This window comes from Heloderma suspectum, chromosome 2 (genome assembly GCF_057233095.1).
Source record: "Heloderma suspectum isolate Gila_16-S chromosome 2, 16-S_ref, whole genome shotgun sequence".
NCBI lineage: Eukaryota > Metazoa > Chordata > Lepidosauria > Squamata > Helodermatidae > Heloderma > Heloderma suspectum.
Genome location: NC_139459.1, coordinates 338850393 through 338873499, shown reverse-complemented (window position 1 = coordinate 338873499; position 23107 = coordinate 338850393). Strand labels below are relative to the sequence as shown.

The window sequence follows — 23107 nt, the reverse complement described above, 5'->3', positions numbered from 1 at the left end:
TGCCACTAGGCAGAGTGAGGCAGCCACCTCAGTCAGCTGGGGAGGTGGGGCAGTGATGGTAGCCCCCCTCCCCATTCTCCCTGAGCCCCGTAAGCTAGTCGGCTGCTCTCAGGTATAGTGTTATCAGGACTGAAGTAAGATTCAGCTGTCTGTTGACATCTGTATATGAAATGGGGTCAGTGGGTTGGGGGGTGCCATCTTGTTCTTCACCTCAGACCCTGCTTATCAGGGTTCTTCGATTAGCAGTTCAGCAAGAGTTTCTCTATGATCAACATCTGAGGCCTTCCTCTGAGGGAGGTCTGGAGGATGGCAACAAGAGAGGGCCTTCTCAGTGGTGGCTCCCCGATCCTGGAATGCTCTCTCCACTGAGGTCTGCCTGGTGCCAACATTGTCATCGTTCCAGTGCCAGGTTAAGACTGTCCTCTACTCCCAGGCATTTGATGGCATATAATGGGGCATTTATGCCACTTGTTTTTATCAGGTCCAATATCTTATTGTAGCTGGTTTTAGCTGTTTTCAAAATGTTTTCAAATTTTGTATGTAAAGATTTTATGTTTTTATTATTTTGTATTTGTGGCTTGTAATTTTTGTGAACTGCCCAGAGAACTTAAGGTATTAGGTGGCATAGAAATGAAAATAATAATTTTTAAAAATATGGCTTGCCCATATTATTAATCTTCTCCTGAAACCCCCAACCCATGCATAGGGGAGTGTTGTGTGTTTTAGGGCAGGCACCAGCTGACTTTACTATTTGTTTAGTAGAACTGCAGGGTCCACTGATCAGAGCCAGGTGCAAAATACTGTTGGGATGGGTGGGGAGAAATGGTGGCTCAGGGAGCAAAGCAAATGACCCTACTGCATCCCATGAGCCATAACTCAGTGGTAGAGCACTTGCTTTGCATGCAGAAGGTCTCGACTTCGATCCCCGGCATCTCCAGGCAGAGCTAGGAAAGGATCCTGCCTAAAACTCCGGAGAGCCACTGCCAGTCAGTGTTGACAATACTGGGCTAAACGGACCAACGGTCTGACTCAGTAGAAGGCGGCTTCCTATGCTCCTATGTTCCATATACACTGGAGAATCTGATTAGACAAGTACAAACCTAAAAAAAAAAAAGGGTGTCCCCAGCCAGTCGTGTCCGACTCTAGGGTGCGGTGCTCATCCCCGTTTCTAAGCCGAAGAGCCAGCGCTGTCCGAAGACGCTTCCGTGGTCATGTGGCCGGCGTGACTGAACACCGAGGTGCACGGAACACTGTTACCTTTCCCGCCGAGGTGGTACCTATTTATCTACCTGCAATTTCTTGCTTTCGAACTGCTAGGTTGGCAGGAGCTGGGACTGAAGACGGGAGCTCACTCCGTCACGCGGCACCCGGGTCTCGAACTGCTGACCTGCCGACCTTCCAGTCTGCAGTTCAGCGTCTTAACCACTAAGCCACCGCGGCCCTAAGTACAAACCTACATCTGGGTTATCACATACCTGAGACTCTAGTAACCTAAGTTCAAGGGAAAGGGAGTCTTTTTGTTCAAACTCTGCATGCCTGCAGTTGGTTAGCTAGTTGTTGTTGTTTTTGTTGGTTTGTTGTTCAGTCGTTCAGTCGTGTCCGACTCTTCGTGACCCCATGGACCATAGCACGCCAGGCCTTCCTGTCCTGCGCTCTCTCCCGGAGCGTGCTCAAGTTCATATTCATTGCATCTGTGATGCTATCTAGCCATCTCATCCTCTGCCGTCCCCTTCTCCTTTTGCCTTCAGTCTTTCCCAGCATCAGGGTCTTTTCCAGAGAGTTTTCTCTTCGCATTAGGTGGCCAAAATATTTCAGCTTCAGCTTCAGTATCTGTCCTTCCAATGAGCACTCAGGGTTGATTTCCTTTAGGATGGACTGATTTGACCTCCTTGCAGTCCAGGGGACTCGTAAGAGTCTTCTCCAGCACCACAGTTCGAAAGCATCAATTCTTCGGCGCTCAGCCTTCCTTATAGTCCAGCTCTCACAGCCATACGTTGCTACTGGGAAAACCATAGCTTTGATTAGACGGACCTTTGTCGGCAAGGTGATGTCTCTGCTTCTTACTATGCTGTCTAGGTTTGCCATAGCTTTCCTCCCAAGGAGCAAGCGTCTTTTAATTTCATGGCTACAGTCACCGTCTGCGGTGATCTTGGAGCCCAAGAAAGTAAAATCTGTCACTGCTTCCATTTCTTCCCCTTCTATATGCCAGGAAGTGATGGGGCCAGATGCCATGATCTTAGTTTTTTTAATGTTGAGTTTCAAACCAGCTTTTGCACTCTCCTCTTTCACCCTCCACAAGAGGCTCTTGAGATCCTCTTCGCTTTCTGCCATTAGGGTGGTATCGTCTGCATATCGGAGGTTGTTGATAATTCTCCCAGCAATCTTAATTCCGACCTCTGATTCATCCAACCCGGCATTTCTCATGATGTACTCTGCATATAAGTTAAATAAGCAGGGTGACAATATGCAGCCTTGTCGTACTCCTTTCCCAATTTTGAACCACTCGGTTGTTCCATGTCTGGTTCTTACTGTTGCTTCTTGACCCTCGTACAGGTTTCTCAGGAGACAGGTAAGGTGGTCTGGTACTCCCATCACTTTCAGAATTTGCCACAGTTTGTTGTGATCCACACAATCAAAGGCTTTAGCGTAGTCAATGAAGCAGAAATAGACGTTTTTCTGGAATTCTCTTGCTTTCTCCATGATGCAGCGAATGTTGGCGATTTGATCTCTAGTTCCTCTGCCTCTTCTAAACCCAGCTTGTACTTCCGGTAGTTCTCGGTTCGCATACTGCTGAAGCCTAGCTTGTAGGATTTTGAGCATCACCTTGCTGGCATGTGAAATGAGCGCAATTGTGCGGTAGTTTGAACACTCTTTGGCGTTGCCCTTCTTTGGAATTGGAATGTAAACTGACCTTTTCCAGTCTTGCGGCCACTGTTGAGTGTTCCAGATTTGTTGGCATATTGAATGCAGCACTTTAACAGCATCATCTTTTAGGATTTTAAATAGCTTGGCTGGAATACTGTCCTCTCCGCTAGCTTTGTTGTTACTAATGCTTCCTAAGGCCCACTTGACTTCACTCTCTAGGATGTCCGGCTCAAGTTCAGTGACCGCACTATTATGGCTATCAGGGACATTCAGATCTTTCCTGTATAGTTCTTCTGTGTATTCTTGCCACCTCTTCTTAATCTCATCTGCTTCTGTTAGGTCCCTGCCTTCTTTGTCCTTTATCATGCCCGTCTTTGCACAAAACGTTCCCTTGAGATCTCCTATTTTCTTGACGAGATCTCTAGTCTTTCCCATTCTGTTGTTTTCCTCAATTTCTTTGCATTGTTCATTTAAGAAGGCCTTCTTGTCTCTCCTTGCTATTCTCTGGAACTCTGCATTCAGTTGGGTATATCTTCCCCTTTCTCCCTTGCTTTTCGCTTCCCTTCTTTCGTGAGCTACTTGTAAAGCCTCATCAGACAGCCACTTGGCTTTCTTGCATTTCTTTTTCTTTGGGATGGATTTCGTTGCTGCCTCCTGAACAATGTTACGGACCTCCGTCCATAGTTCCTCAGGCACTCTGTCTATCAGGTCTAATCCCTGAAATCTATTCCTCACCTCCACTGTATATTCATCAGGGATATGATTTAGGTCATACCTGAACGGTTTAGTGGTTTTCCCGATGTTCTTCAATTTAAGCCGAAATTTTGCAAGAAGCAGCTCATGATCTGAGCCACAGTAAGCTCCAGGTCTTGTTTTTACTGACTGTATGGAGCTTCTCCATCTTTGGCTGCAAAGGACATAATCAATCTGATTTCGATATTGACCATCTGGTGATGTCCATGTGTAGAGTCGTCTCTTGTGCTGTTGGAAAAGAGTGTTTGCTATGATCAGCATGTTCTCTTGGCAAAACTCTATTAGCTTTTGTCCTGCTTCATTTTGTACACCAAGGCCATGCCTGCCTGTTATCCCGGTGATTTCTTGACTTCCTACTTTAGCATTCCAATCCCCTATGATGAAGAGGACATCTTTTTTGGGTGTTAGTTCTAGAAGGTGTTGTAGGTCTTCATAGAACCGATCAACCTCAGCTTCTTCAGCCTCAGTGGTTGGGGCATAGACTTGAATTACTGTGAGGTTGAATGGTTTGCCTTGGATTCGTACTGAGATCATTCTATCATTTTTAAGATTGTACCCCAGTACTGCTTTTCCCACCCTTTTGTTGACTATGAGTGCTACTCCATTTCTTCTAAGGGATTCTTGCCCACAATAGTAGATATGATGGTCACCTGAATTAAATTCGCCCATGCCTGTCCATTTTAGTTCGCTGATTCCCAAGATGTCGATGTTCAATCTTGCCATCTCATGTTTGACCACCTCCAGCTTACCTTGATTCATTGATCTTACATTCCAGGTTCCTAAACAATATTGTTCTTTACAGCATCGGATTTTCTTTTCACCACCAGACACATCCACAGCTGAGTGTCCTTTCGGGTTTGGCCCAGCCGCTTCACTCTTTCTGGCGTTACTTGGAAATACCCTCTGCTCTTCCCCAGTAGCATATTGGACACCTTCCGACCTGAGGGGCTCATCTTCCGGTGTCATATCTTTTAGCCTTGTGATACGTTCCATGGGGTTTTCTTGGCAAGAATCCTGGAGTGGGTTGCCATTTCCTTCTCCAGTGGACCACATTTTGTCAGAACTCTCTGCCATGACCTGTCCGTCTTGGGTGGCCCTGCACGGCATAGCTTATGGCTTCACTGAGTTACGCAAGCCCCTTCGCCACAACAAGGCAGTGATCCATGAAGGTACAGGAAACAAATTCCTGTAACAAAGGAAAATGTCACAGATTACACCAACAATTCCCTTAGTCGGGGCAGTGAGGGTTACCAACTCTTCCTTAAGTGTTGAAAACCAGACATCCTTCTGTAATCGATGGTGCATTTGTTGCGCCCTCCAGAATGCCATATTACTAAGGCAGTGAGCCAACACTGTCCCAGCAATTCAACCAGCAAAGGGTGCTTCCAGACAGAGGCTTTTATCACCCTGCCTCAACCTCGGAATTGTGTGTGTGTGTGTGTGTGTGCACGGGATGAGGGGTGGGGGGTGGGGGAGTCCAGATATCATGGTTGTCATCTTCCATTTGTAACTCTCCTGTGTTTTCCCGCAGTTTCTTCCATCTTTTTTCTTAAAAGAAAAAGTCTACTAAGGAGGAAAAGATGAAATAGATGCACAATGTCTTTCAAGTGTCTGAAAGCACCGATAGAATCCTTGCAGAATTCCCATCATATAGGGTGGCCCAAAAGTAGATATACAGTTGTTTAGAATGTTGATGGGAGGGGGAGAGAATGTGTGAGTAGAAGATGTGTGGGTGGAGTCAGAATGACAGTTGGGAAGAGTGAGTGACAGGGAGTGACAGTTAAATCAGTTAAGTGTAGAGAGTGAGGGGAGTGAGGCCCTTAAGTAGGTATACAATTGTTTAGTTGTTTAGTTATTTTTTTTACTGATATTGTGAATGATGGCAGCGAACTTGAGTCAAGAACAAAAAAAGTGGATTCTAAAGCAGTACTGGAAGACTGAAAATTCTCTCCCCATCCCATCAACGTTCTAAACAATTGTATACCTACTTTTGGGCCACCCTGTATATACCTTGCTATTGTCCTGGGTTCTGAAACAGAAAAGATGCCCTTAATCCAGGCAACAAGAGGAAACATGTGGGTAGTGTGTCAGAATAGGACTGGGGAGACCTGTGTTCAAAACTTCATTTAGCCATAGAGCTCACTTGGTGACCTTTGGCCAGCAACTGACTCTCACCCTTCCTACTTCGCAGGGTTCTTTTGAAGAAAAAATTGGGAGGGGAATATGTATGCTGCTTGGAGCTCATTGGAAGAAGGGGGAAACACAGCTTTAATAAATATATTCCCACATCTCTGAACATATTTCAGTGTATATTCTGTCTTTCTAGGCAAAATGCTCAAAGTGGTTTACAGTATCTTTCTTTTAAAGAAAGAACAAAGCAATATAAATAGAATCAAACAATAAAAACACCAGGCAGAGGAAGACTAACTGTAAACATTCCCACAAAAATAATACATTAATGATAAATGGCAGGCAACACCCTCGGTATAGAGCCAACATGTGGCACTACCTACAGTCAGGGCCAGAAATATTGGAACAAGGATAACTGTTTTGGCAGTTGGCCTCTGTACACCACCACATTGAAGTTGAAAGGAAACACACCCAGATGGGAGTGAAGTCAGGACTTTCAGCTGTAATTCAAGGGGTTTGACAAAAGTGGGGCACTAACCATTCAGGAAGGACAGCCAGTGGCATACACACACCGCCGTCGTTGGTGGCTCATAAGTAATGGAATGAATGGCTGACAAGCAGCTGCATGGCCAGATGTGGCCTGTTTCCTGGGTACCCCATGACCAAGCAAGCAGATGAAAGGCCTGGAGGTGGTTCTGAGTGTTACATTTGCATTTGGTAGCTGTTCACTGGAACTCCCAACATGAGGTTCAAAGAGGTGTCCGTGTGAGTGAAGGAGGTCATATCATTAGGCTGAGGAAACAAAATAAACCCATCAGAGACATAGCAAAAACAGTGGGAGTGGCCAATACAACAGTTTGGAACATCCTGAAAAAGAAGGAATTAACTGGCAAACTCAGCAACAGTAAAAGGCCTGCAAGACCACAGAAGACAACTAAAGTGGATGACCGCAGAATTCTGCTCATGGTGGAGAGGAACCCTTTCACAACATCTAGCCAGGTCAAGAACACAAGAACGCTCTTGCGGAGGTAGGCATGTCATTGTCAACATCTACAGTCAAGAGACAGCTTTATGAATGTAAATACAGAGGCTTCACAACAAGGTGCAAACCACTGGTAATGCTCAAGAACCGAAAGGCCAGATTAGCCTTTGCCAGCAAACACCTAAAAAGGCCTGCCCAGTTCTGGCATAAGATTCTTTGGACTGATGAAACCAAGATTAACTTGTACCAGAATGATGGGAAGAGAAAAGTATGGAGAAAGAAAGGAACAGCTCATGATCCAAAGCATACCACATCATCTGTCAAACATGGTGGAGGCAGTGTTATGGCATGGGCATGTATAGCTGTCAATGGAACTGGGTCACTGGTGTTTATTGATCACCTGACTGCTGATAAAAGCAGCAGGATGAATTCTGACGTGTATAGGGCTATACTTTCTGCTCAGATTCAGCCGTATGCTGCCAAACTGATAGGACACCGCTTCATATTAAAGATGGATAATGACCCAAAACATACAGCAAAAGCTACCCAAGACAAGAGTTTCGGAAGGCAAAGAAGTGGGATGTTCTTCAATGGCCAAGTCAGTCACTTGATCTCAACCCAATAGAGCATGCTTTTCACTTACTGAAGACAAGACTGAAGGCAGAAAGACCCACAAACAAGCAGCAGCTGAAGGCAGCTGCAGTAAAGGCCTGGCAAAGCATCTCGAGGGAGGAAATGCAGCATTTGGTCATGTCCATGGGTTCCAGACTTCAGGCAGTCATTGACTGCAAAGGATTTTCATCCAGGTATTAAAGGTGATCCTTACGTTTGAAATGATGTTGGTTTGTTCCATTACTTATGAGTCACCAACGACAGCAGTGTGTGTATGCCACTGGCTGTCCTTCCTGAATGGTTAGTGCCCCACTTTTGTCCAACCCCTTGAATTACAGCTGAAAGTCCTGACTGTCCTGAAAATCCTGACCAAAACAGTTATCCTTGTTCCGATATTTCTGGCCCTGACTGTATACTGAGTCAGCTCACTGGTTCATCTGACCTGAACTGTCTGCTCTTGAGTAGCAGGGGTCTTTTCCATCCCTACCATATCCTTTCTCATTGCAACGCATGTGCTCTACCATTGGACTACAACCATTCTGTTTACAAATAGGACAATTGAGTATATTTTCTCATCTGGAATAGCTGTGAGTTTCTTGTAATAAACAGGTGATTGGGATAGCACTGTGGTCTTCAGAAAAGACCCCTGATTACCAAGCCTGGAAGCTTCCCAGAATTGTCCAGTTCAAATCATTATGCTATGATGGCACAGAACAGGGCCCCAGCTAAACTAGGGCATCCGCTATGGGCCAATTATATTGATGACACCCAGTGCAAAGAATCATACTGACATCACTCACTCACTGCACTGAAGCCTTTCAAAAAGTCCCTTGCCACTGAGAGCGTGGTGGCAGCATCTTCATCACAAGACAAGGGGGCAGTAGTCATGTTCACAGGTGGAGATAAATATAGAATATCTGCATCAGCCAGGACTATGTGTATAATGCACAGCACAAGTGTAGCATTTAGTACTGGGCAAGCAGTGGAGGCTGATGGCTTCTATGCCAGTGGGGTGCCTAATCTACTCCAGGTTTCAGTCAGAACTCTAAAGGAGCTATCTAAGGTGCTTCCATACCTTGGATAGCTCCTTTAGAGTTCTGACTGAAACCCGGAACGGATTCACCACCCCACTGACATCGAAGCCACCAGCCTCCACTGTGGGCAAGGACTCCATCGTTTGCCCCGAGGGGATCAGAGAAGCAGCAGAAATAGCTCTGTGAGCTGCCACCATCTAGCTCCCAATCCCCCCCCCCCGCCCTCAACTGCCACTGAGGGCTCTGAGGAAATATGCCCTGAGGGAATGGGAAAAGAAACTGCGTGGGCTTGAGCTGAAGAGAAGAGAAACTGCATAAGAGAAGAAATAAAAAAGGAACATACCAGCAAAGAACATGTCAGCTTAGAAGGACAATAGATGCAGCACAAAGTTTTCAACTGATTCCAGAATAGGTATATTCATACATGTGTCTGACCAAATGAATCAAGCATTACCATCATGCTTTCTTCCTCCCCCCTCCCAGTCCCTTTCCTTGTGCGTTGTGTCTCTTTAGATTGTAAGCCTGAGGGCAGAGACTCTGATTCTTGAAGGCTGCTCTGGGAGGTTTTTAACCGGAGCAGAATGAAAATGCTTTGAATACAGAATGAATAAAATCTTGAGAACATCTGGTTTCTCCCTTCTTAGACCAGTAAAGATAAGTTTCAAAGTGTGTGGAAGGTAATGGGGAGGGCACTGAATAGGCTTTTCAGGGGGGGCAGGACTTCAGTGATCCATGGGTGGGCCCATAACTCAGTGGTACAGCATACATTTTGGATGCAGAAGGCCCCGGGTTCAATCTCCAGTTAGAAAGATCAGGTTGCAGGTGATGGAGTGTTGCTGCCAGTCAGAACAGAGAATACTGGGCTAAATGGGCAAACATTCTGGCCTGGTATAAGGCAGTGTCATATGATCTGCATTGATCTTTACATGTCCCCATTGCTTAGTAAAATTGAGTATGTTCGCTAACAACTCAATCCTAGTCATGAGTACTTGAAGGAAGTCCCATTGAGTTAAGGAAAGTGGGTATAGGATTGCAGCCTCAGTCAATGCATGCTGTAGGGGGCACGTTGCCATGTCACTGGGAAGAAGCTAACTGAATAATGAAAGGTTCCACTGAACCCACAAGGAGCCACTCACCCAAGAGGCTGCCTTCGCATCCCTGCCATCGCTCAGTGGTAGAGCACATGCTTTACATGCAAAGGGCCCCCTGTTCAGTCCCTGGCATTTCCAGGCAGGGCTGGGAAAGACTCCTCTCTGAAACTATGGAGAGCCACTGCCAGTCAGTGCAGGCCACACTGAGCTAATGGACCAATGGTATAAAGCAGCTTTCCTATGCATGCTTCATTGTTCCAGTCTTGCCTCCTTCCACTCAGACTCTGCTTGGGGCAGGGGTTGCTGCTTCCCCTCTGCATTGGGTGTGATTGGAGCACACCTAACTCAATCACTCCTAATCATAGAATAGTAGGTTGGAGGGGGCCTACTAGGCCATTGAGTCCAACCCCCTGCTCAGTGCAGGAATCCAAGTCAGAGCGTCCCTGACAGATGGCTGTCCAGCCTCGTCCAGCCTAATACAGCAACTCGGGGAAATTCCCTGTTCTCAGAGGTGGCTGCTGCTTGTATCCCTGCATGAGTTACTGTGCAGGTTGAACATTCTTCCACTCAGGACACATTCATGGAACACGGACTCATGCAAAAACACATACACACTCTAACACATCCTAGAGAGCCAGGGTGATACAGTGTTTAGAACTGGAGTAGGGGCGGGGCAGTGCCGGTTCCACGTTTTTAAGGACCTTTGGACAAGACACTTCTTTCAGCGATTCTGCCTTCCACCGCCATTGCCACCAGCTGCTATTGCTCTTCGTCGTCTTTTGCATCATTGCCACAGCTTGCTTGCTCGGGGGCAGGGAGCCAGTGAGCAAGTAGGAGGGGCATCTACTGCTGCTGCTCCTCACCACCACCCATGTCGGAGCCAGAGGGGGAGGAAGGGGGAGAAGCGGGCTGCAAAGGGGAAGAGAAGCAACTCGGCGGGGGGGGGGTGTCAGTGGGCCCTCAGCAGGTGTTTACCATTAATCCTGGAGACAGGAGACTCAGGTTCAAATCTGCACACAGTCATGAAGCTCACTGGGTGACTGCAACCATCTAGAGTGTCTGGTGCTATAGATCCCTGCTGAGAACCTCTGTATAGAGCAATATCTTGGTTCTGGATGCAGCCACTTTACCAGTTTTCCCCCTTTTTCACAATAGCCAACTGGTCTGAACTGGCTAGCTCTTTTGTCAGGGAAGCTGAAGCTCATTAGGAAGATGAAACCATCTTTTTGAGAAATGTCTGATTGGCTACCTTGACCACTTGCATCACAGACGGGGCTTATTTTGCCACTGGCCCAAACTACACTCTGTAATAATAAATGTAATAAATAAGCCATAATGACATAAAAACTGCATGTTGTGGTGATCCACCTAGGCCAGTATCTTACCTCCAAGAAGGCACAAAAATGTAACAATGGTGTGAGTCATTCCCTGCCAGCTTTCTCTCTTACAGACACCTTGAACAGCCAGCTGCAGCAGTGAGGGATAGACAACCCAGTTCTGTCAGAGGAACAGTGCTCCACACTATTGAGCTCCACAAATCAGCTATGCCCTCTTTAATAATAATAATAATAATAATAATAATAATAATAATAATATCATCCATTTGAAATCTTCTTCCAAACCAATTTCCCCATCAATAATAGATCTGTTCTTTTCATTCCTTAAAGTGTGAAGGAAAAAAATAGACGCTTTCAGTATCATCCCATCAGTGATCAGAACCCTTCAGAGGGAGCAATCCTATGGTCACTAGATAGCGGCTAGATTGCCATAGGATGTCTGGTTTTCTGGGAACTTATCTTCCCCCACTTCTGCGCTGCCTCCGAGGCAGCGCAGAACAGCCCCATCCTCCATGCTCACAAGAGGAGTGCGGAAAAGCCAAAAAGGGGCGTTCCGGGGCAGGGAGGGCAGAAATGCCTGTATGACACATCCCATGTGTCGTACAGCAGCCTCCTACCCCACTCAGCCCTCCCGTGACTAGACAGCCGCAGTCGGCTGTCTGGCCAAAAATGCAGGGCAGGAGAAGTGCAGAGGGAACAATCCCCTGTGCTTCTCCTGCCCTGCTTTGGATAGGTGGTCTCCTCCGAATTCGGAGGCAGACGCCTATCTGAATAGGATTGCGCCCTAAGGTGCCTTCCAGTTGTTGTTGAACTCTAACCTTCTTCAGCCCCAGCCAGTATGGCCAATGGTCACAGGTAGTGGGAGTTAGACATCTGGAGTATCCCAGGTTGCTTACCCCATCTAGAGCCATAGGTATTGTAATTGCCCAAATTACCAGTTAGCTCCTTCTTGTGTGGGGCATATCTAGGGATGTACGAAAGTTCCGCCACGGATCTTGGGGAGGCCGAATGCCAGCACATTCAGCCCCCCGAAATCGGTGGCGGAACGGCCCGCCACCCCCCCCCCGGGACGGGACTTACCTGGGGCGGATCTTCCTGGTGGTGGCGGCTCCGGCGGCGGCGGCCGGTCTTCCAACCGGCTGCCGCCGCCACCATTTCCAGGTTTAAAAAAAAACAAAAACGTGATAGGCTATGTAAAGATTTACGTAGCCTATCATGGCTAGATTTTAAAAAAACACCGTGATAGGCTACGTAAATCTTTACGTAGCCTATCACGGCTGATTAAAAAACAACAACAACGCGCGTACGCAAATGGCAGCGCCCATGGGCGCCGCCATTTGCGTTCCTTATTTTGGCACGTCTTAGTCAACGTAAACATTTACATAGACTAAGATGGCGAAAATAAGGGGAACGCAAATAGTGTGTTTTGTTTTTTAATCAGCCGTGATAGGCTACGTAAACATTTACATAGCCTATCATGGCTGACTGCGGGGACGCAACCGGCGGCGGCTATGGCCGCCGCCATTTGTGTCCCTGCTAGCCAGCAGCCGGATGTCTGGCTGCTGGAAGAGCCGGCCGGCGGCTCCGCAGAATTGCTGCGGAGCACAGCTGGCCGGCCAGGATTCCGGGGGGGGGAGGAACGAAGCGCCTCCCCCCCCGGCGAGGATTCCGGGGGGAGGGACGGAACGCCTCCCCCCACACCATCAGCATAATCCCGGAAAGGTAAGTGATTTTCGTACATCCCTAGGCATATCTACACTAAGGTTGACACTGTTGGGAGGATCAGAGTCATGAGGATTGTATCGCAATTAGTATATGGAATTACATTTTGGTTTATTCTGCATTATGTAGAGATATATTTTAATTGTTGTTCTAATCTGTCTCCCAGTTAAAGAGCACTCCTAGGTCAAACCACATCAAGATGAATCAGCAGCAGCTTTTCATATATTAAAGACATGATGCTGACAACACTGGGGAAGCCTTCTGAGCATCATCAGCTTTACTATTAAGGGCCAAGGTTTAGTCAGCAATGGAGGATGGACCCAAGAGACCTCTCTCTGCCATGACGGTTCCCCATGTATAAAACAGGGGCAATGATGATCTACCTCACAGGATGGTTGTGCACAAGGTAAAATATTGTAAAACACATAGCTCATTAAAGGAGTCTTAGGGTGCAATCCTATGCATGTTTAGACAGCAAAAAGTCATGCTGGGAGTTGTAGGACATTTTTTCTGTCTAAACATGCATAGGATTGCGCTCTTAGAACCTTTCTACATGAGACATTTATTATGCGCTTGTGATTCCTCACTCATGGTAGTTTGCTTTACATGATCTTGTCATCCTCCAGGGCCTCTCCTGTTCTTTGCAAACATTATAGTGGGCGGGGGGGGGGGGGGTTTCCTAACAAAGTCAAGTATTTCTATGAATGGTGGCAGGAGTCCCTGGTGTATTTGCGCAATTCTACTATACCATAGTGCCACCTAGTGGTTGTTTAATGGAACATAAAGACAGAGAAAGAAAACCCACAGAAAAAAAAACATGTGTAAAGGAGCTGACCTTAATCCCAGAAAGAATCTGCAAGCAAAGCCCTGATAAAGTGGCAGGTTGAAAGCCTCATGTAGAAAAGCCCTTAGAAAACATTTCTATCAGGGCCAATTTCTCAACATTATCGATGTCTCCAATTTTACAGCCCACAGGTTCTACACCAGGGCATTTCAAGGTGTCATAGTGAACTTCCCCTTAAATCAAGGAACGTATCCCAACCTTCCTTAGTGTAAAAGATTAAGCAAATTCACTTGCAGTATCCATTCTTTTTCTCAACCCGGGAACATGCCACTGAGAAAATGAATGCAGGAGATTGCATGAGACCACAGCATGCTTTAAAGTTCCTGCAGAGGCCATCATAGGAAAGAATTTGCCACCCACACACAAAATCCTTATAGATCCTTAGGTTTTCCTTATAGATCCTCCAGCACTTGATAATCAATACAAGAGAAGGAATAGACAGGCTCCCATTTACACCCAAACCTGCTTCAAGATCAACAGGGGCGGTTGGTGGCTACACCCCCCGCCCTTTGGTATTTCTCTATTTGCTTATGTAGGCCTAGCAAGCCAGCTTGCTTGCAATTTTCCTTTCTGTTTAGACAACCCTCTTCAGTATAAAATAGCTGCTGGGTTTATTGCTGGTACGGATTGGTTGTCACTTCATTGAATTGTTATTTTAGTTCATCTTAAATGTTTTAAAAATGATTTTATTGTGTCATTTACTGAAACAGCCTTCAAAGCCTGTGTTCAGGTGCATAGGCGGGAGGGGGATATAACATTTTGAAATGATCAACTGCTGGGCTGATATTGAGCTTTACGGTCCCACTAGGAAGGCCCATTTCACACTTTTGAGAATCGTTGTTATAGACTGAGGATGCTTCCAGCTGAGGCTTTTATGGTGCAATTGCCCTGTCTCAAACGTGGAATTTTAGGGGCTGGTGTAGATGTCAGATATTGTCTTCCATTTGTAACCCTCCCTTGTGATCCTGCTTCTTCTGTCTTTTTTCTTACCAAAGAAAATCCATTAAGGAGGAAAAGACAGAATAGCTTCACAACATCTTTTGACTGGTAGTGCTAGGAGCTGTCTGTCTGGAAGTATCCCAAAATAGAAAAGAAATAATGAGCAAGGCAGCGCTTCATATTAGCAGAAGTGGCATCGGGGTGGGGGGGAATGGGTTTCAGCCCCCATGTTACTATTCTTCAGCAACACCTATAGCCTGGTTATTATCTATAATAATAAAAGAGGCTGTCTGTCTGTCCATCCATCCATCACTGCCATAGCACCAAGGCCGCGGAACCGAGATACCTGGAAGTTGGAATGCATTCTAAAGGGACCCTATGGGCGTACACCTCGGGGTTATTTGGTTTTTAAAAGACATTAATTTTAATCGGTCCCTGTGGTTGAAATCTGAAGTAACATCTGCAGCCACTGGGGGCAGACTTCCCTAATCGGCACATAGAATCATAGAATAGTGGGGTTGGAAGGGGCCTGCAAGGCTATTGAGTCCAACCCCCTGCTCAATGCAGGAATCCAAGTCAGAGCATCCCTGACAGATGGCTGTCCAGCCTCGTCTTGGACGCCTCCAGTGTGGGAGAGCCCACCACCTCCCTAGATAGCTTTGCAATCCACACAGTTTGAAGCCAGGGGAGATTAGTCAGCCAAGGGACAGAGTTATACATCTGCCCCCTCTCCCTTGCTGTTGGGCTGCTCCCTTCACCATGGGAATAGAAGGGACAGACCCCTCCCTCAGCAGGCTATAGGGGTGCACTATAGCAGGGGCCATGCTTAGGGGTGCCAATGGGCATAGCATCTCTCAGATGTGGTGGCCACAATGTGTCCAACCCTATGTAAGTTTGCTTGAAGGCTTCCCTCTATCAAACTAAGAGATATTCCAACCCTTGCAAAACCAGTTCCATTCGCTACCCCTGCCTGTTGAAATCTCTCCTCCTTCTCTGCCCCTGGAAACATGAAGTGGCACCCCTATTTATTAAGACCAACTTCTCTTCATAATTTGTGCACCTTCCATAATGTGAACACCACTTGGAGTTCTGCCTCGGATCCTGGAAATTCAAGGGCTGAAGCAGAGACTGAAACAGGAGGCAGCCCTTCGATGAGGCCAGATGACCTCATGGATTTGGGACACCATTAAGGGCACTGAAGTGGGGGTCAGACACAGAGCCACCCCAAGATGTTTTGCTACCTGAGGCAAAGGACAAGATGGCTTTCTGCTATTCCATGTACAGAAGCTGACCAGACTGGCAGGTGAACCTTATGTCCACCACACCTGAGGGCGGACGCAGGCCAGCTTAGAGGGTTCAGGGCAGGCCACACACAGCTCTGTCTTTCAACAGAGGGGAATGGCCAGGGAGCAAAAGGGCAACAGCAGATGGGCTGCCATTGCTGCAATGACCCCAACATCTCCTACCCGAATTGGCCGCCTGACTTAACCATGGAACGTAATCCAGCAGGAAACTCTCCTGCCCAAGGTTCTTGCAAAGCTCCCATTCGTTTCAATTTGCTTGTGAAGTAGAACCTCCTCATGGATTGTGTCTCTTGTTACTTAGTGGTAGGGTATAGAATGCTGTTTGGATTTTCTGCCTCAAGAACCAAAATGTCTTGGACAAACCCTACAGTGCTGAGCATAAAATGAAAGGCCCAGCCTCCACAGAAACTGAAGTGAAGTGCTATATAGCTATCAGAAGAAACCGTTTGAATAAAACAGTCCAAACACTTCAAGTAACAAGACCTCACCAGGCCTATCTTGTTTTCCCTTATATTCTGAAACCAAGAGAGCAAAAATCCCCATTCCCAAAATACATGAACTGGAGCAACTGCCACTTCTTTGTACTCACTGGTCACAAACCACTGTGACCAGTGGTTCTATAGAAAAATGCCATGATTCATGTCTGAATCCCCCACAGGGGGTTGTGATCACATCTCAAGAGAGATACTATCTCAGGAAGTTCTTAATATTTCTGGACGAGGCTTTTATTAGGCAATTGCGCTGCCTCATGCACGGAGTCTTACTGAGCGGGACAGGGAGCCGACAATATCACTTGTAGTCCTCCCATGTTTTCCTACCACTTCTTCTGTCTTTTTTCTTGCAGCAGAAAATCCACTGAGGAAGGAAAGATGGACTGCACAATGCCTTCTGATTGCTAAGACCGAGTATGTCTGCGGACCAGGGAAGAAGGTCCTTGCAGCATTTTACATTCTGTTTCACACTGACACGATCAGTGTCACAAGTATGAGGAGGATTAGAAACTTGTTTTCATGTACACAATTAATAAGTGAATAAATTAAGGATGGGGAAAAGGTGGGAGGGGAGGGCATCTTTTGTCCCTACAGTTAATTACCCTGTGACAGAAGTGGTGGACATGTACTGCTGCCAGAACTCCCATAATGCTCTGCCAGTCTTCTAAGCTAAGTGATGATCGTAGGTGCAATGTTTTTCTGGTACTTGGTACCTGTGTGCTCATACCCAACTTCACCACTGTAGTTACACACCTTTGCTGGCTGAATGTCCCTTTCCATGTGCTAGAAAGCCTGTGATGGGGGGTAGTGCCAGAGGGGAAGGAAGGCCTGAGGGCTGTCGCCAGAGGCATGGGTGCGTTCATGCCTCTTGTGATGGGAGCTGCGGCTGAAGCTCTTGCCACAGTAGATGCAGACATATGGCTTCTCGCCTGTGTGCGTTCGCTGGTGCTGTGTCAGTGTGGACTTGTCCGTGAAGCACTTGCCACAGGCGTCACAGGTGTAGGGCTTCTCCCCCGTGTGGATGCGCTGGTGCCGCGTGAGATTGGAGCTGACGCTGAAACGCTTGCCGCAATCACTGCAGTGGAACGGTTTCTCTCCCGTGTGGATGCGCATGTGCTTAACCAGGTCCGAGTTCTGGCTGAAGCTCTGCCAGCACTCGAGGCATGTGTTGGGGATCTCCAGGGCTGGCTCAGCTGCGGGAGCCACCAAGGTCCGCTTTTTGGCCTTTGCTTCCTTGGCAGTCGTGACTTTGTCGCTGCTGCTGTCAGGAGGTGGAAGTGGCCGGTGGGCACAGCGGGAGCGGCCGCGGGTGGGCGGGTGGCGCAGGTGGCGCTTGCGATGGGAGCTGCGGCTGAAGCTTTTGCCACAGTCAGCACAGCGATACGGTTTCTCCCCGGTGTGGGTGCGCTGATGCTGGGTCAGCGTTGACTTGTCGGTGAAGCTCTTGGCACAAATGGGACACGAATAAGGCTTCTCCCCGGTGTGGATGCGCCGATGCCGCACGAAGTTGGAGCTGACGCGGAAGCGCTTGCCGCAGTAGCCGCAGGCATAAGGGGCTTCGCCGGTGTGGATGCGCTGGTGCGTGATCAGCGTGGAGCTCTGTCTGAAGCTGTGCCCACACTCTGTGCACACAAAGGGCTTGTCCCCACTGTGAATGCGCTGGTGGTTCACCAGATCTGAACTGTGTAGGAAGCTCTTCCCACACTCCGAGCAGAGGTTGGGGCGCATCCCCTTGGCTGCGGTGGCTGGCCGTGGACATGGCACCTCCTTTTTCTCAGCCGCCACCACCACCGCCTCCTGCTCCTCCTCTGGAGGGCTGCGGCAGGGCCGCTCGGATTTGCGCTTGTTCCTTTTCTTCCTCTCCCCTCCTGCACACTTGCCCACTGTGCTCTTTACACTGGCGATGTTTTTGCTCTTCTTGGGGGGCATCCCAGCAGTTGCCGCCAAAGACTCACCTCCCCCTTACCAACACTGTGCCTGCCACAAGGAGGGGAAAGACAGAGAGAATCCAGATGGGAAACACTCACACAGAGAGCCAGACAGACAAAGAGATTCCATTCAGGACAGAGAGATCTGGTGGTGGACAGACAAACAGTTACATGCCCATGAGGAGAGGCGAAGGGAAATTTGGGGAGGACAGGTCAGTTGACAGGTTAAATTAGGTAAGTATTCATTGGAAAGATTTGGAAAATTCATTGGTAAGAATTGGAAAATTAGTGGAAGGTAGGAAAGGCAGAGTCAGGAGTTCTAGATTCCATTTTCCACTCTGAGGGCACCTGTACATGATTACACTTCTCAACCAGGTCTCATTTAGAATGCTACTAGATCTTTATTCCCCCTTTCACCTTGGAAGCTAATTGGCTATACTCTCCTGGCTCCTAGCTCCACCCCCCATCCGTCTCTTCACACCCTGCCCAGCTCTCTACCCACCCTCCATGGTGCCACTTCTCCCCATCAACCTCTCTTCCAAACTCCTCCCTGCTCACTCTTCCTATGTTGTTGCATCTCAAACCTGAGAGAATCAGGCCTGTAGTGATCACAGACTTGCAACCCCAGTGCTCTGTTTCAGGCCTGTGGGGTTGAGGCCCTCACTCTGGAAAAACCCTGTGTTATAGACCATGTGACTCCCTTCCTTAAATCCTTACACTGTGGCTATGACTGGTATGGCTGGAGGAGTGCGGGCCTCAGGGCTTGGATATTATGGGCTATGAGGCTGGAAAGATAAAGCGAGGCAAGGCCAAGGAGAACATCTATGGAAAGGAGAAGGAATTTCTCTTGAAAAAGAGAGTGGTCAGGAAGCCCATGTAGGGAAGTTCCCACAGTGGTCTGCCAGATGTCTCTTGGGATGTCCACAAGCAAGACATGAGTGCAATAGCACCCTTTTGCTTCTGTTCCCCACCAACTGGTACACAGAAGCATACTGCCTCTGATACAGGAGATAATATATAGCCATCATGGTTAGTAGATATTGGTATCCTTATCCTCTATGAATGTGTCTTATGCCTGGAACTGCCTCACAGAACATGTCTGTGAAATCACATTCCATCTTCCCTCACTTCCTCAAAACACATCACTTCTATAAGGCCTTTGGCTTAAACCCTCTGGCTTAGCAGAACCCCTCGGCTTAACTAACTCTGTTGTCTCCTACATGGAAATATTTAGAAAGGAAGCTCCTTGGGACAGGGGCGTCTTTTTGCTTTTGTTGCCTTGTATATTTATCTGTCTGTCTGTCTATCTATCGCTGACCACGTTTCAAAATACCTCTTATATTGCACAGATTCATGGCGAAATATAAATTATATAATCAAACAAACAAATGCATGAATAATAGTGAGAATAAAGGCCTATATAACCAATACGGCATACAATAGTTTTGTGCTCCCTGCACACTGGCATGCTATACTCCCAGGAGCCATTGTCCAATTTGAGAAACTCAGCTCTAACACATTATCTGAAAGCCAAATACCTAATGTTACTTCAGAATTACACATACAAGTAGTTACACTTCATGTCTATTTTATGGGAAAGATGTGTGTTTGGGAAAACTCCAGGAAGGGTGACTGTAGGCAGCCCTTCTTAACTGACATCTGCATGCATCTAAACACAAGAATCTTAAGATGCAATTTAACCTCAGAAGCAGCCCACAGTCTGTGCCAAGAACACAATCTGGATTAACATCAACTGGTGCTTCCCCACTTTATGTTTTCCTATTCTTACTCTCGAAACGTGTGTCGGAGAACCAGTGCCAGCTCCGGCTTTCTGAGTGCCCTTGGACAAAATACCCGCAATGGGCCCCCTCCCTCAGTGAGTCCACCTTCTCACTGCCACTGTCACCTGCTCTTGCTCCTCCTCCTTTTTCCTATAATTGCTACTTGTTTGAGTGACAGGCAGAGGGCGAGTGAGCAAGTTGGCGGCGGCGCGGCAGCGGCATCTGCTGCTGCTCCTTCTCACCGCCACCCTTATCTGGGCCAGAGTGAGAGGCAGAGGAACAAGCAGGTTGCTATTTGAAAATGAGGAGCAACTCCTGGGGGTTCTTGTTGGTGGGCCCCTACTAGGACTGAACAACAACAACTAGGGTGTGGGCCCTCAGCAGGTACCCAGCCATGAATACTGTTGATGCCAGCCCTGAAGAGAGCAGCCAGAAATGGTTAGCAGGGCAGGCATGCAACTGTGTAATGTGCAAAAGGTCATACGCGCGGTCATAAGATCCACCAGGCTGTTGTCTACCATTCACACATTTCAGATTTGCATTTAATTTTGCTTTGGCAGGTCTCCTAATACGGAATGTGCTCTCTCCAAAGAGTTACTATTTTCTCCTCCTACTTATGTTTAAAAATTACCCAAGTCCCCCCCTTTTTTGTTGGCTTCCTTAAATCTATTCTGATATTTTGGGCCGATTTAATTTATGTGCAGGATGGTATTGTTTGTACAGAGTTCCTGAGCCCCAGCTAGCAGGAGCCATTATTTAATTAATTACCATTACCACTTGCGCACTGCAGCATCCTAGCCTATACACCAACCACTCTCCGACAGCATTCCTTGGATCATAACTGATGCTGCCTTGTCCTCATTCAATAGGTTGGTTAAGAAAAGGTAAATAAACAAAGAGGTCTTTAAGCTGTATACGAAAGGGAAAGAGCTGTCCCTACAGGCACATCCTAAAGGCACGCATCGCCCATTGCCACCAGCAGTTGTCCAGGGTTGCAGGGAGAGAGAGATCTTTCTCAACCCTGCTGTAATTGAAAGGGATGGACCCTTACGCATAGGGGAAGTATGCATGCGGGACAGGCGTGGTCCACCGTCCTGTGGGGCAAGCATCCTACACACGCTCAGGCGAGCTAGCCATAACACTCCTTTTTATCCCTGACGCATCCCACTTCTTGCATCTCCTCTCCGGCTGGCTGCTCCTGTGTCGATTCCTTCAGGAGCCTCCCAGCCCTTTTATAGCTGGAGCACTTGGGGACGGAGCCTCGGATCTTCGGGCGAGCGAAGCAGGAGCGCTGCCGCCGAGCCATGCCCCCCCCCCCCTACGAGAAGGCCGCTTCTTCCATCCGCGCCTAGCCCCCGCCATTCCTCATGCTTTGCTCGAGGATTACCTGGGTTCTCCCGCTCAGGAGTTAGTGGGTGCCTGGAGAGAGGCTGGGGGTTCCAGCTGAGCACCCCTAGGGGCACAAGGAGCGTTGCTTGGATCAAGGCGCCCCCCCACACGCTCCCCCCCCGCCCCACAACACTCAGACCCCCCAAGCTGCAGGAGGAAACTACTTGGGGGAAGGCATCGGCTGCTCGCAATGGAGGCAGAGGCAGAGGCAGCAGCAGCTCCTGACCCAGGAAGCTCAATCTTTGAGACGGCTGAGCGGGGGACAGTGAGGAGAGGGGAGAGAGCGGGAGAAAGCCCGCCCTTGGCGAGAGCCAGGGCCCTCTGGTGGCAGCCAGCGCCGGTCCCGTCCCCCTGCTTTGCAGCCCGCCCCCCCGGAAATTCAACCTGGGGGCAAGACGAGAGCAGCCGTGGCAGACCCACTTAGAATAGTGTGCTGCCATAGGAACCAATGCAGCGAGAACCGCTGGAGGTTTGTGGAGCGGAGGCTGGAAGCTACGACCGCTTCACAGGCCAAAACGAGACACAGGCCTGGTTTAACCCTGACATCGACGCATGCTTCGTGTGTGTGTGTGTGTGTGTGTGTGTGTGTGTTTAAAGGTACCTATGCAGGGTTCCACGTGCCTGGCATCACGTTCAGCCTGGGTCACCGCTGCTGGTGTGCGCAATGTTATTTTGATTATTCATTATTTATTATTACATTTCTATCCAAGGCAAAAGAAGAAGGGGACGGCAGAGGATGAGATGGCTAGATAGCATCACCGATGCAATGAATACGGACTTGAGCACTCCGGGAGAGAGCGCAGGACAGGAAGGCCTGGCGTGCTATGGTCCTTGGGGTCGCGGAGAGTCGGACACGACTGAACAACAACAAAAAACCATGTGAACCCACTTTTCTCAAAGGCTTGAGTGAGGAGGAGAAAAACCAACCCTCTTGTCTGTTTGTATAAAGTCAAATACAGTTCAGAACTTCTCTTGCCCATGAAAGAGAATTTCCTTTAAGAATTCCCCAAGCTATGCCTTGGGTGGAATAAAGAAGAGAAAGAAAGAACAGGAGAGGGGAGGGGAGGAAAGGGAAGAAGAAAAGAAGAATGGTGATTGGAAATGCGGGGGGGGGGGGCGTGTAGAGAGATTCCTTAAGGCAAGTGGCTCCTTTCAGAGGAATTTAGGAGGCCAAGGAGGGTTTGTAAGGATTTCACATACTTACATTAACTTTATGAGGTGAGGTGGCTGAGGGCTTTTTCTAGCTTTTTAAAAAGAGAACCTGTTTAAAAGCCTCAGCAGTTCCTCGATCATGACACCACATAGTCTTGACCCCCCTTTTGGAATAATTGGAGTCCTACAGCTATTTAGGATAAATTGAAGTGGAGGGGGGGAAGTAGTTTGTGGAGCCTGATTGGATCCTTTGCTGTACTGAAGCTACTAAACTTCTGCAGAAATCAAAGATTCCAGTTTGGGGCAGTGAAATCAGATGCTGTGTGAAATACCAGCATTTCACATGGAACTCTTTCTTCCCTTCCATCTCCCTCTTCAAAATTTAATTGCAGGCAAGCTCCCAACAGTGGGCATGTGAGAGCAGAAAAGTAGGGGGAGAGAGGTTTTTTGCACCTCAAAAAAACAACAACCATACACCAGAGATTAGGGATACTGACCTCCTAATGGTCACCCTAAACACCTTCTGATTAAGATCTCTAATCCCCTGTGTGGCTTGACAGTTTTTACTGTTTGTTTTAGTCTTTGAGAAATGGTTATGCACGGCTAGCACAAAAGCCACTGGACCTAACTGTCTGAAATTTGGCAGGTTCAGTCAGCTCCATGGGAGCTACCAGGTCTCCAAATGTCATGTATTTATCGTACAAACCAAAAAAGTTATGGCCATTTCTATTTTCCAATGCAAGTCAATGGGAA

At 47.9% G+C, this 23107-nt stretch overlaps 2 protein-coding genes across 2 annotated transcripts in view; both read right to left on the bottom strand.

Annotated features, from left to right (window-relative positions):
• LOC146355125 (uncharacterized) overlaps window positions 1-22966 on the bottom strand; it is a 28078-nt gene extending 5112 nt beyond the window's left edge. Inside the window, exon 1 of the mRNA XM_084840682.1 lies at window positions 21201-22966. The gene's annotated coding sequence lies outside the window, so the exon portion shown is untranslated. The remainder of the gene's footprint in view (window positions 1-21200) is intronic.
• Window positions 11924-23107, bottom strand: part of LOC146355123 (uncharacterized) — a 38425-nt gene continuing 27241 nt past the window's right edge. Inside the window, exons 3-4 of the mRNA XM_084829842.1 lie at window positions 21201-21266; window positions 11924-18065 (exon numbers count right to left, since the gene is read on the bottom strand). Of these exons, the coding sequence (XP_084685968.1) occupies window positions 16888-18065; window positions 21201-21266 (1244 nt within the window). The 3' untranslated portion in view covers window positions 11924-16887. The remainder of the gene's footprint in view (window positions 18066-21200; window positions 21267-23107) is intronic.